Genomic DNA, 12,411 nt, shown 5'->3' on the forward strand with positions numbered 1-12,411 from the left:
TGCGAGGTGTGGCGAGCGGGGTCGATCACAGAGGAGGGAACTCCCAGCATCTTCCGGCCACGCCCCAAGCCTCCATTCACCCCAACAGAGGTACATCACACCCGTGGTCTCACCAATGTCCCGTACAACTGAAGTCGAACCTCCCTACATCTGTCTACAATTCCCCCTCACAATAAATTATAACGTTCTATTCGATTTCCTCATTACTTGTATGTTTGATGGGGCCGGTTTAGCTCAGTGGTTTGTGATGGAGAGCGAAGCCAGCAGCGTGGGTTCAATTCCCCGCACTGGCTGGGGTTATTCATAAAGGCACCGCCTTCTCAACCCTGCCTCCGGTGTGGTGACCCTCAGCTTAAATCACCACCAGTCAGCTCTGCCCCCCCCACCCCTCACTCTCTCTCTGTTGCTGCTCCTCCCTCTCTCGGCCGTTCTCCATCCTTCTCTCTACCTCACCTGCCTCTATTTCCCTCTTTGCCAGTCTCTCTCCCTCCCGCCAAAGGGAATAATCCGGAATCAGTAAGTGTGACCTGGCAGCTGTTGGATCATCGTCAAAACCCAACTGGTTCGAACCAGAAACTTGCAGCCCAGAAAGAGGCCGTTCAGCCCCGGGTACTTGTGCCAGCTCTTTGAAGGAGCAGTTGTACGTCGTCCCACAATCCTCTCTTTCTTTCCATTATCCTGTAAATTCCTCAATCTCATTCCCCTTTTAAAATTCCAGGATTTCTGTGTGATCCGAATCGCGGAGTTCTCCAGGAACTGGAATTTCTGACAGGTTTTGTTCTCTGGCTTTACGTTGATATGATTCAAATATTGGATCAGTTTTGGTCATTGTACCTGATCAAAGATATACCGCACCATCTCTCTGTCCGCAGTAATGTAACTCACCGATAACCAGCAGCATCCGTTCTTCAATGATTTCATTGTTCTTATTGAATGGTTTCCACCACCCTCCCCAGCCTGACCTCCAGGTGACTCCAGTCACATGTGCTTGACCCTCTGAAGTGACCAAACACCGACGTTTATTAGAAGCTCAGGGGTCTCCACTACCACCTTCACATGGCAACAAATATTCGTAGGCCCGCACCCACAGCATGGGAGCCAACAAGAGTGAGTGGCAGCACGATAGCACAGTGGCTAGCACTGTGGCTTCACAGCTCCAGGGTCCCAGGTTCGATTCCCGGCTGGGTCACTGTCGGTGCGGAGTCTGCACGTTCTCCCCGTGTCTGCGTGGGTTTCCTCCGGGTGCTCCGGTTTCCTCTCACAGTCCAAAGATGTGCAGGTTGGGGTGGATTGGCCGTAATAAATTGCCCTTAGGGTCCAAAAAGGTTAGGAGGGGTTATTGGGTTACGGGGGTAGGGTGGAAGTGAGGGATTAAGTGGGGTTAGTGCAGACTCAATGGGCCGAATGGCCTCTTTCTGCACTGTATGTTCTATGTTCTCTGTCGTGAGTGACCATATTGCTTTAGTGGTACCTTCCCATCACTGAGCTGGGACGCTGAGGTCTCTGTACCTATGCCTGTAAATTGGGACCAGTACTGCAGACAGGGGCCGGTGGACACATGGGGCTTTCAGGGCCCAGGCTGGCCTCCTGGCTGCTCCATATCCCAGGATGTAATGAGGCAGCGGCACCAAGGGTCGCCTGGTGCCACCCTGCAGTGGTGTGAATGCCAGGAGACTGTCTCACGGGTTTGAGAGGGTGGAAAATGCTGAACCCTTCACCTTTGGTTAGCACTGTTGCTTCACAGCTCCAGGGTCCCGGGTTCGATTCCCAGCTTGGGTCACTGTCTGTGTGGAGTCTGCATGTTCTCCCCGTGTCTGCGTGGGTTTCCTCCGGGTGCTCCGGTTTCCTCCCACTGTCCAAAGACGTGCTGTTAGGTGAATTGGACATTCTGAATTCTCCCTCCGTGTACCCGAACAGGCGCCGGAATGTGGCGACTAGGGGCTTTTCACAGTAACTTCATTGCAGTGTTAATGTCAGCCTACTTGTGACAATAACGATTATTATTATTTCTTCGTCTTTCCTCAAAAAGGTGGTGGAATCCACGGTGAGGAAGAAGATGGATCAGGTGAAACACACCCAAAACCAACTGAGCAGCCAGGACGAGGAGCTAAGCGGGGATCTGCATCGGTCATGGGCCAAGCTGGAGTTCATGGAAGCTTCTGGCTCGAGTCCTGGCAAAGAACAAAATCCTCAATTCCTTCAGCACCCACAGCACCCACAGGTAAGTAGCTATTCAGCTCTGTATGCATTGTATTAACAAACGTAAATATCCAATCCAGCTTGCTCTTAGAAAGCATCTCATCACCTCCCACAAAGCACCCATCCAAATAGGTCGGGGCCCTCAGCGGGGACCTTCCTGACGTGGCCACTCTCGCTCTGTTTCCTTCATTGAGGAGCTCTGCTCATCGGAACTGCTCGGCGCAGCTAGAGATCAACGCAGTGAGATATTAATGCAGTGAGATCAGTGCAGAGAGAGATCGGTGCAGAGAGAGATCAATGCAGAGGGAGATCAGTGCAGCGAGATCAGTGCAGAGAGATCAGTGCAGAGAGATCAGTGCAGAGAGAGATCAGTGCAGAGAGATCAGTGCAGAGAGAGATCAGTGCAGAGAGAGATCAGTGCAGAGAGAGATCAGTGCAGTGAGATCAGTGGAGAGAGATCAGTTCAGAGAGAGATCAGTGTGGTGAGAGATCAGTGCAGAGAGATCAGTGCAGTGAGATCCGTGCAGAGAGAGATCAGTGCAGCAAGATCAGTGCAGTGAGATCAGTGCAGAGAGATCAGTGCAGAGAGATCAGTGCAGAGAGATCAGTGCAGAGAGATCAGTGCAGAGAGATCAGTGCAGAGACAGATCAGTGCAGAGAGAGATCAGTGCAGAGAGATCAGTGCAGAGAGATCAGTGCAGAGAGAGATCAGTGCAGAGAGAGATCAGTGCAGAGAGAGATCAGTGCAGAGAGAGATCAGTGCAGAGAGAGATCAGTGCAGAGAGATCAGTGCAGAGAGAGATCAGTGCAGAGAGAGATCAGTGCAGAGAGAGATCAGTACAGAGAGATCAGTGCAGAGAGAGTTCAGTGCAGTGAGATCAGTGCAGTGAGATCAGTGCAGAGAGAAATCAGTGCAGAGAGAGATCAGTGCAGAGAGAGATCAGTGCTGTGAGATCAGTGCAGAGAGAGATCAGTGCAGAGAGAGATCTGTGCAGAGAGAGATCAGTGCAGAGAGATCAGTGCAGAGAGATCAGTGCAGAGTGAGATCAGTGCAGAGTGAGATCAATGCAGAGAGAGATCAGTGCAGAGTGAGATCAGTGCAGAGTGAGATCAGTGCAGTGAGATCAGTGCAGTGAGATCAGTACAGAGAGATCAGGGCAGAGAGATCAGTGCAGAGAGAGGTCAGTGCAGTGAGATCAGTGCAGAGATATCAGTGCAGTGAGAGAGATCAGTACAGAGAGATCAGTGCAGAGAGAGTTCAGTGCAGTGAGATCAGTGCAGTAAGATCAGTGCAGAGAGAGATCAGTGCAGAGAGAGATCAGTGCAGAGAGAGATCAGTGCAGAGAGATCAGTGCAGAGAGAGATCAGTGCAGAGAGAGATCAGTGCAGAGAGAGATCAGTGCAGAGAGAGATCAGTGCAGAGAGAGATCAGTGCAGAGAGAGATCAGTGCAGAGAGAGATCAGTGCAGAGAGAGATCAGTGCAGAGAGATCAGTGCAGAGTGAGATCAATGCAGAGAGAGATCAGTGCAGAGAGAGATCAGTGCAGAGAGAGATCAGTGCAGAGGGAGATCAGTGCAGAGAGAGATCAGTGCAGTGAGATCAGTGCAGAGAGAGATCAGTGCAGAGAGAGATCAGTGCAGAGTGAGATCAGTGCAGAGAGATCAGTGCAGAGTGAGATCAATGCAGAGAGAGATCAGTGCAGAGTGAGATCAGTGCAGAGTGGGATCAGTGCAGTGAGATCAGTGCAGAGAGAGATCAGTGCAGAGTGAGATCAGTGCAGTGAGATCAGTGCAGAGAGAGATCAGTGCAGAGTGGGATCAGTGCAGTGAGATCAGTGCAGAGAGAGATCAGTGCAGAGAGAGATCAGTGCAGAGAGATCAGTGCAGAGAGATCAGTGCAGAGAGAGTTCAGTGCAGTGAGATCAGTGCAGAGAGATCAGTGCAGAGAGAGATCAGTGCAGTGAGATAAGTGCAGAGAGATCAGTGCAGAGAGATCAGTGTAGAGAGATCAGTGCAGAGAGAGATCAGTGCAGTGAGATCAGTGCAGAGAGATCAGTGCAGAGAGATCAGTGCAGTGAGATCAGTGCAGAGAGAGATCAGTGCAGAGAGAGATCAGTGCAGAGAGAGATCAGTGCAGTGAGATCAGTTCAGAGAGATCAGTGCTGAGAGATCAGTGCAGAGAGAGATCAGTGCCGAGAGAGATCCATGCAGAGAGAGATCAGTGCCGAGAGAGATCCATGCAGAGAGAGATCAGTGCCGAGAGATCCGTGCAGAGAGAGATCCGTGCAGAGAGAGATCAGTGCAGAGAGAGATCAGCGCAGAGAGATCAGCGGAGAGAGATCAGTGCAGAGAGAGATCAGTGCAGAGAGAGATCAATTCCGAGAGATCAGTGCAGTGAGATCAGTGCAGAGAGAGATGAAATGAAATGAAATGAAAATCGCTTATTGTCACGAGTAGGCTTCAATGAAGTTACTGTGAAAAGCCCCTAGTCGCCACATTCCGGCGCCTGTCTGGGGAGTCTGGAATGGGAATCGAACCGTTCTGCTGGCCTGCTTGGTCTGCTTTAAAAGCCAGCGATTTAGCCCAGTGAGCTAAACCAGCCCCTTTAGTCTGAGATTGTGTCCTCTGGTTCTAGTTTTTCCTACAAGTGGAAACATCCTCTCCACGTCCACTCTATCCAGGCCTCGCAGTATCCTGTAAGTTTCAATAAGATCCCCCTCATCCTTCTAAACTTCATTGAGTACAGACCCAGAGTCCTCAACCGTTCCTCACACGACAAGCCAATTTCTCGTACGACCTTGCTGCCATCCCAGGATTCAGCCTGGTGAACCATTGCTGCCCTCCCACTTTGACAAGTATGTCCTTTCTTAGATAAGGAGACTAAATCTGTTGGTGGTACTCCAGGTGCGGTGTCATCGATCCCCTGGACAATGGCAGTGAGACATTCCTGCACCTGTACTCAAACCCTCTCACAACGAAGGCTAACATACCATCTGCCTTCCTAGCCGCTTGCTGTACCTGCATGTTTATCAGACACCCAGCTCCCTCTGTACGTCAACATTTCCCAATCTATCACCATTTAAATAATACTCTGCCGTTCTGTTTCTCCGTCTGAAGTGAATAAATTCACATTTATCCACGTTATACAGCACCTGCCGTGTTTGCTCCTTCTTAAATACATAGAACATACAGTGCAGAAGGAGGCCGTTCGGCCCGTCAAGTCTGCACCAACCCTCTTAAACCCTCACTTCCACCCTATCCCCGTAACCCAATAACCCCATCTAACCCTTTTTGGAGTCTAAGGGGCAATTTATCATGGCCAATCCACCTAACCCGCACGTCTTTGGACTGTGGGAGGAAACCGGAGCACCCGGAGGAAACCCACGCAGACACGGGGAGAACATGCAGACTCCGCACAGACAGTGACCCAAGCCGGGAATTGAACCTGGGACCCTGGCGCTGTGAAGCCACAGTGCTAACCACTGTGCTCCCGTGCTGCCCATTCACTCAACTTGGTCGAAATCATCTTGAAGCCTCTAACATCCTCTTCATCAGTCACTTTCTCACTAGCTTTTGTGTCAAACTTGGAGATATTACATTTGGTTCCGCCATGCAGATCATTGATATTAGTTGTGAATAGCGGAGCCCAGGCAGTGATCCCTGCACAAAGATGGCTCAGGAACCTCTCCAACCACAAAAACAACCTGTATTTAGCATCAGTTAATGAGGGTAATTTACTCACAGTAAAAGTCCTGAAGGCTTTGGCAGGAAATATCCTTTCTCTAATTTTGATAGTGAACCACGTGAAGGAATATTCAGTCAGGTGACCAAAGGCCTGGACAAAGAGGGTTTAAAACAGGAGAACGAGGGCGGGACTGAGACAACCTTCCGGGGGGAATTCCTGAACTTCGGGCCCAGGCAGCTGAAACCCGGAATGTGGAAGGGGCCGGATTTGGAGGGGTGTAGATATCTCAGAAGGGTATGGGTTGGGGAAAATGTCAGAGATAGGGAAAGGGGTCTGAAAACAGGGGTGAGAATTTTAAGATTGAGGTGTTGCAGCCAGTGTACGTCAGGGAACACGGGGGGGGGGGGGGGGGGGGAGAGGGGGGGATGTGTAAACCCCGCTCCTGAAGACTAGCTCAGGATGATACCTTCAGCAAAGGGCAGAGTTATTCTCAGAGAGCCGTGAAGACCAGTTGTGAAGGGAGTGGGCTGTCGAGGTGGCTGAGGGTGTAAACTCTGGCAACTCAGCTGCTCTCTCCGGGGTGTTTACAACTGGAGGTGCTGCACTTTCACCTGCTACATTTTTCAGGGTGGTCCAGAGTCCAAGGCCAGCGGTCTGTGTAATCTGGGTCAACACCAAGAGCCGGTGCAAATGGCTGGAGATCCCAGTGATGACGAGGTCACACCCACAGCGGAGGAACTGCCTCAGGTAACGATCACAATCTTCAAATCTCAATGAGCTGAACACTGGTTAGCTTCTAATCATTGAAACATCAAATCATATAGTATAGGAGGCCATTCAGCCCATCACTCATATCAAAAGCATTCAGATTCCACACTCAACTCTTCCAACATCAACAACAAAGTACATTAACAGAGTGAAACATCTAAAGGGAACATTATAAACAAAATGTGACACCAGGCCACATGTTGCGATATTAGAAATAAAACAGAAACTGCCAATAATATTCAGGCAGCATCTGTGGAGCAGAACTTTGTGTTTTTACTTCCGTTTTCCAGCAGTTTGGGATTAAGGAGCTATTAGGAATGCCTTGATCAAAGAAGTAGGTTTGGGAAGCCTCAAATCAGGAGAGAGGGGTAAAGAGATTTAGAGAGGAAATTCTAGAGTTGAAATCCAAGTAGTTGAAGGCACGGTCACCAATGGGGGAACGATTATGGAGAATGCAAGGCCAGAATTGGGGGAGTGTGAGATCCTGGAGTGAGTTAGTCTGGTTCCCAGCCTTTAGCCAGCTTTTCCCAGTGTTTATTACAGCTCCTGAAGCCGATTTAATTAAAAGCCTCTCATGGGGAACTTTATTAAAAGCCTTCTGGAAGTTGACAGTGGGTGTGGGGTTTAAGGTGAGAGTGGGGTTTTGGTGTTCAGGGTAAGGGTGGGAGTGGGGTTTAGGATGGGAATGTAGGGTTCACGGTGGGGGTGAGGAATTGAGGATCAGGCTGTGGATCCTGATGTGCGTTGAGTGAAAGGGTAATCATCTCTGCTTCTCTCGTCCTTTGCCGGTCTCCAGGCACCCTGGGTGGGACATGAGCAAAGCCAGGAGCCAGTCAGTGACAGGCAGTGCCCCGGGGACACAGAGCCACGGCGGAGATGGAATGAAACGACGGAGGAGGAGCGAGCGGTGAAAAGACGCAGAGAGTCGCCGCTGACCCAGGTGGAAGATGATCAGAGGAAGCAGAGTGCTACCAAAACGCCACGGGATACAGCGGAGACTGAGCAGGAGGATATGAAAGTGTGAGTAGCAGCAAGGAGCTGGGGCAGCCTGTCCCGGGGGTAAGAGCGTGACACATTAACCAGCACCGTTACTCAATAAATCACAATGTTAGCCCGTTTCTAACCCGCGCAGAGTCGCTGAAGCTCTGTGTGTGTCAGCCGCAGCCCAGTACAGACACTCTGGCTGGGATTTTCCCCAGCGTGGGACAGAGGGTCAGAGACTCTGACTGGCATTCGGTGAGCTTCTCTCTCGATACACAGCCCAGTTTTCACGCCAGGGGCTGGATTCTCCGCACCCCGACGGCGAAATCGCATTCGGTGACGGGACGGAGAATCCAGATTCCCGCATGAAATCGGGACTGGCACCGATTCTCCGGCCCCTGAAAAGTGGACCTCCCCCCCACCCACCCTCCTTTCATGGGCACGCCCCCCACAGGACGTGTCCCTTGGCAGTGCCATCTGGCCCCCAGGCAGTGCTCCTGACGGCTTTACAGGACGACCCGGGCACCTTGACAGTGCCAGCCTGGCAGTGCCAAGGTGCCCGTTTACCTAGGGAAGGGTCAGGGAGCCACCCTATACTATTTCTGACCAGCCGTGGGCCTCCAGTGGCCTGGGAGACCCCCCCCCCCCCCCCAACCTGGCTGCTATTCCACCTGGTCCACATTAGTACTGAACGGCGCCTGGCTGGAGCCTCCCTGGGGAGGCCGGAAGGTGGGTTGGGTCAGCTCAGTTGACCAAACGATTAGCACATGGTTCCGGGTGACAGCAGCAGAGTTGGGTTCAATCCCTGTTCAGGCTGAGGGAGACCCACGTCCTTGACCCGCCCAATGGTAAATCACCGCATAAAGTGTGTTCCAGCAAATCTGGAATGATGGAAGGTGCTGCCCGAAACCTAACAATCATTTTCTTTTGATTAATTTAGTGTACCCAATTCATTTTTTACAGTTAAGGTGCAATTTAGCGTGGCCAATCCACCTACCCTACTGTGGTGAATGTGTAACTGGTAATTCACACTGTACATTGCTGTGTCCCTGTGGGCTCTGTCTGTGAGCCGTTGTGCGGCTCTGCCCACAGGGGGAGATGTGGAGCATGTACAGGGCTCCGCCCCCATCAGGAAGTATAAGTGCTGCGGTCTTGTGAGTCCGCCCTCAGTTCAGCATAGTCGCAGGCAGGCTCAGTTATAAGCCGATTAAAGACACAGTTTACTTCAACTCGTGTCTCACCTACGCATCTTTTGGGATGTGGGGGGCGCAACACATGCAGACACAGGGAGAATGTGCAAACTCCACACGGACAGTGACCCAGAGCCGGGATCGAACCTGGGACCTCAGCGCCGTGAAGCAGCAATGCTAACCACTGCGCCACCGTGCTGCCCTGAAAACTAACAATCATAATGTCCTTGCTTTTGTATCTTTGTTGACAAAATCAAGGGCTGTCTGTTATTTTCTCAAACAGCCTTTGGAATGTGACCCACAGCCTTCAAATCATCTAAACACAGAACCATCTCCTCCAGAACCCCTTAAAAATAACAGCATTTAGCTTTTCAAGCCTCTCCTCAAACCTCCTACTAATATCTCAGCCTTCACACGTGTCTGTGTCACAATTCCCTCGCTGTGGGTCTTCTCTTCCCACCTGAAGATTCTGCTGCCATGTTTGATTTCACACAAGGTCCAGATCTCCCATTGTCCCCCTCGCTGACCCACACGGCCACCAGGTCCAGATCTCCCATTGTCCCCCCTCGCTGACCCACACGGCCCCCAGGTCCAGTTCTCCCATTTTCCCCCTCGCTGACCCACACCACCACCAGGGCCGGATCTCCCATTGGCCCCTGACTGACCCACACCACCACCAGGTCCAGATCTCCCATTGTCCCCCTGACTGACCCACACGGCCACCAGGTCCAGATCTCCCATTGTCCCCCCTCGCTGACCCACACGGCCACCAGGGCCAGATCTCCCATTGTCCCCCTGACTGACCCACACGGCCACCAGGTCCAGATCTCCCATTGTCCCCGTCACTGACCCACACGGCCACCAGGTCCAGATCTCCCATTGTCCCCCTCGCTGACCCACACGGCCACCAGGTCCAGTTCTCCCATTGTCCCCCCTCGCTGACCCACACCACCACCAGGGCCAGATCTCCCATTGTCCCCGTCACTGACCCACACCACCACCAGGTCCAGTTCTCCCATTGTCCGCGTCACTGACCCACACGGCCACCAGGTCCAGTTCTCCCATTATCCCCCCACGCTGACCCACACCACCACCAGGGCCGGATCTCCCATTGGCCCCTGACTGACCCACACCACCACCAGGTCCAGATCTCCCATTGTCCCCCTGACTGACCCACACCACCACCATGTCCAGATCTCCCATTGTCCCCCTCGCTGACCCACACGGCCCCCAGGTCCAGATCTCCCATTGTCCCCCTGACTGACCCACACGGCCACCAGGTCCAGATCTCCCATTGTCCCCCCTCGCTGACCCACACGGCCACCAGGGCCAGATCTCCCATTGTCCCCCTCGCTGACCCACACCACCACCAGGTCCAGATCTCCCATTGTCCCCCCTCGCTGACCCACACGGCCACCAGGTCCAGATCTCCCATTGTCCCTGTCACTGACCCACACCACCACCAGGTCCAGATCTCCCATTGTCCCCCCTCGCTGACCCACACGGCCACCAGGTCCAGATCTCCCATTGTCCCCCCTCGCTGACCCACACGGCCACCAGGTCCAGATCTCCCATTGTCCCCATCACTGACCCACATGGCCACCAGGTCCAGATCTCCCATTGTCCCCCCTCGCTGACCCACACCACCACCAGGTCCAGATCTCCCATTGTCCCCCCTCGCTGACCCACACCACCACCAGGTCCAGATCTCCCATTGTCCCCCTCGCTGACCCACACCACCACCAGGGCCAGATCTCCCATTGTCCCCATCACGGACCCACACGGCCACCAGGTCCAGTTCTCCCATTGTCCCCCTGACTGACCCTCACGGCCACCAGGTCCAGTTCTCCCATTGTCCCCCTGACTGACCCTCACGGCCACCAGGTCCAGTTCTCCCATTGTCCCCCCTCGCTGACCCACACCACCACCAGGTCCAGATCTCCCATTGTCCCCATCACGGACCCACACGGCCACCAGGTCCAGTTCTCCCATTGTCCCCCTGACTGACCCACACGGCCACCAGGTCCAGATCTCCCATTGTCCCCCTCGCTGACCCACACGGCCACCAGGTCCAGATCTCCCATTGTCCCCCCACGCTGACCCACACCACCACCAGGTCCAGATCTCCCATTGTCCCTGTCACTGACCCACAAGGCCACCAGGTCCAGATCTCCCATTGTCCCCGTCACTGACCCACACCACCACCAGGGCCAGATCTCCCATTGTCCCCGTCACTGACCCACACCACCACCAGGGCCAGATCTCCCATTGTCCCCCCTTCGCTGACCCACACAGCCACCAGGTCCAGATCTCCCATTGTCCCCCTCGCTGACCCACACGGCCACCAGGTCCAGATCTCCCATTGTCCGCGTCATTGACCCACACCACCACCAGGTCCAGATCTCCCATTGTCCCCCTCGCTGACCCACACGGCCACCAGGTCCAGATCTCCCATTGTCCCCCCTCGCTGACCCACACCACCACCAGGTCCAGATATCCCATTGTCCCCGTCACTGACCCACACGGCCACCAGGTCCAGATTTCCCATTGTCCCCCTGACTGACCCACACGGCCACCAGGTACAGATCGCCCATTGTCCCCCCTCGCTGACCCACACGGCCACCAGGTCCAGATCTCCCATTGTCCCCCTGACTGCCCCACACGGCCACCAGGGCCAGATCTCCCATTTTCCCCGTCACTGACCCACACGGCCACCAGGTCCAGATCTCCCATTGTCCCCGTCACTGACCCACACGCCCACCAGGTCCTGATCTCCCATTGTCCCCCACGCTGAGCCACACCACCACCAGGTCCAGATCTCCCATTGTCCCCCTGACTGACCCACACGGCCACCAGGGCCAGATCTCCCATTGTCCCCCCTCGCTGACCCACACCACCATCAGGGCCAGATCTCCCATTGTCCCCCCTCGCTGACCCACACGGCCACCAGGTCCAGATCTCCCATTGTCCCCCTGACTGCCCCACACCACCACCAGGTCCAGATCTCCCATTGTCCCCATCACTGACCCACACGGCCACCAGGTCCAGATCTCCCATTGTCCCCCTCGCTGACCCACACGGCCACCAGGTCCAGATCTCCCATTGTCCCCCCTCGCTGACCCACACGGCCACCAGGTCCAGATCTCCCATTGTCCCCCCTCGCTGACCCACACCACCACCAGGTCCAGATCTCCCATTGTCCCCGTCACTGACCCACACCACCACCAGGTCCAGATCTCCCATTGTCCCCCTCGCTGACCCACACGGCCACCAGGTCCAGATCTCCCATTGTCCCTGTCACTGACCCACACCACCACCAGGGCCAGATATCCCATTGTCCCCCTCGCTGACCCACACCACCACCAGGGCCAGATCTCCCATTGTCCCCCTCGCTGACCCACACCACCACCAGGTCCAGATATCCCATTGTCCCCCTGACTGACCCACACGGCCACCAGGTCCAGATCTCCCATTGTCCCCGTCACTGACCCACACGGCCACCAAGTCCAGTTCTCCCATTGTCACCCTGACTGACCCACACGGCCACCAGGTCCAGATCTCCCATTGTCCCCCCTCGCTGACCCACAC

General features: G+C 54.2%; 1 protein-coding gene across 1 annotated transcript in view; it reads left to right on the top strand.

Moving 5' to 3' along the window:
• LOC119962488 overlaps nucleotides 1–12,411 on the top strand; it is a 215,969-nt gene that overhangs the window by 139,973 nt on the left and 63,585 nt on the right. The window contains exons 23-25 of the mRNA XM_038790433.1: nucleotides 2,030–2,221; nucleotides 6,512–6,631; nucleotides 7,449–7,672. Coding sequence (XP_038646361.1) covers nucleotides 2,030–2,221; nucleotides 6,512–6,631; nucleotides 7,449–7,672 — 536 coding nt within the window. The remainder of the gene's footprint in view (nucleotides 1–2,029; nucleotides 2,222–6,511; nucleotides 6,632–7,448; nucleotides 7,673–12,411) is intronic.

This window comes from Scyliorhinus canicula, chromosome 2, assembly GCF_902713615.1.
Source record: "Scyliorhinus canicula chromosome 2, sScyCan1.1, whole genome shotgun sequence".
Taxonomy (NCBI): Eukaryota; Metazoa; Chordata; class Chondrichthyes; order Carcharhiniformes; family Scyliorhinidae; genus Scyliorhinus; species Scyliorhinus canicula.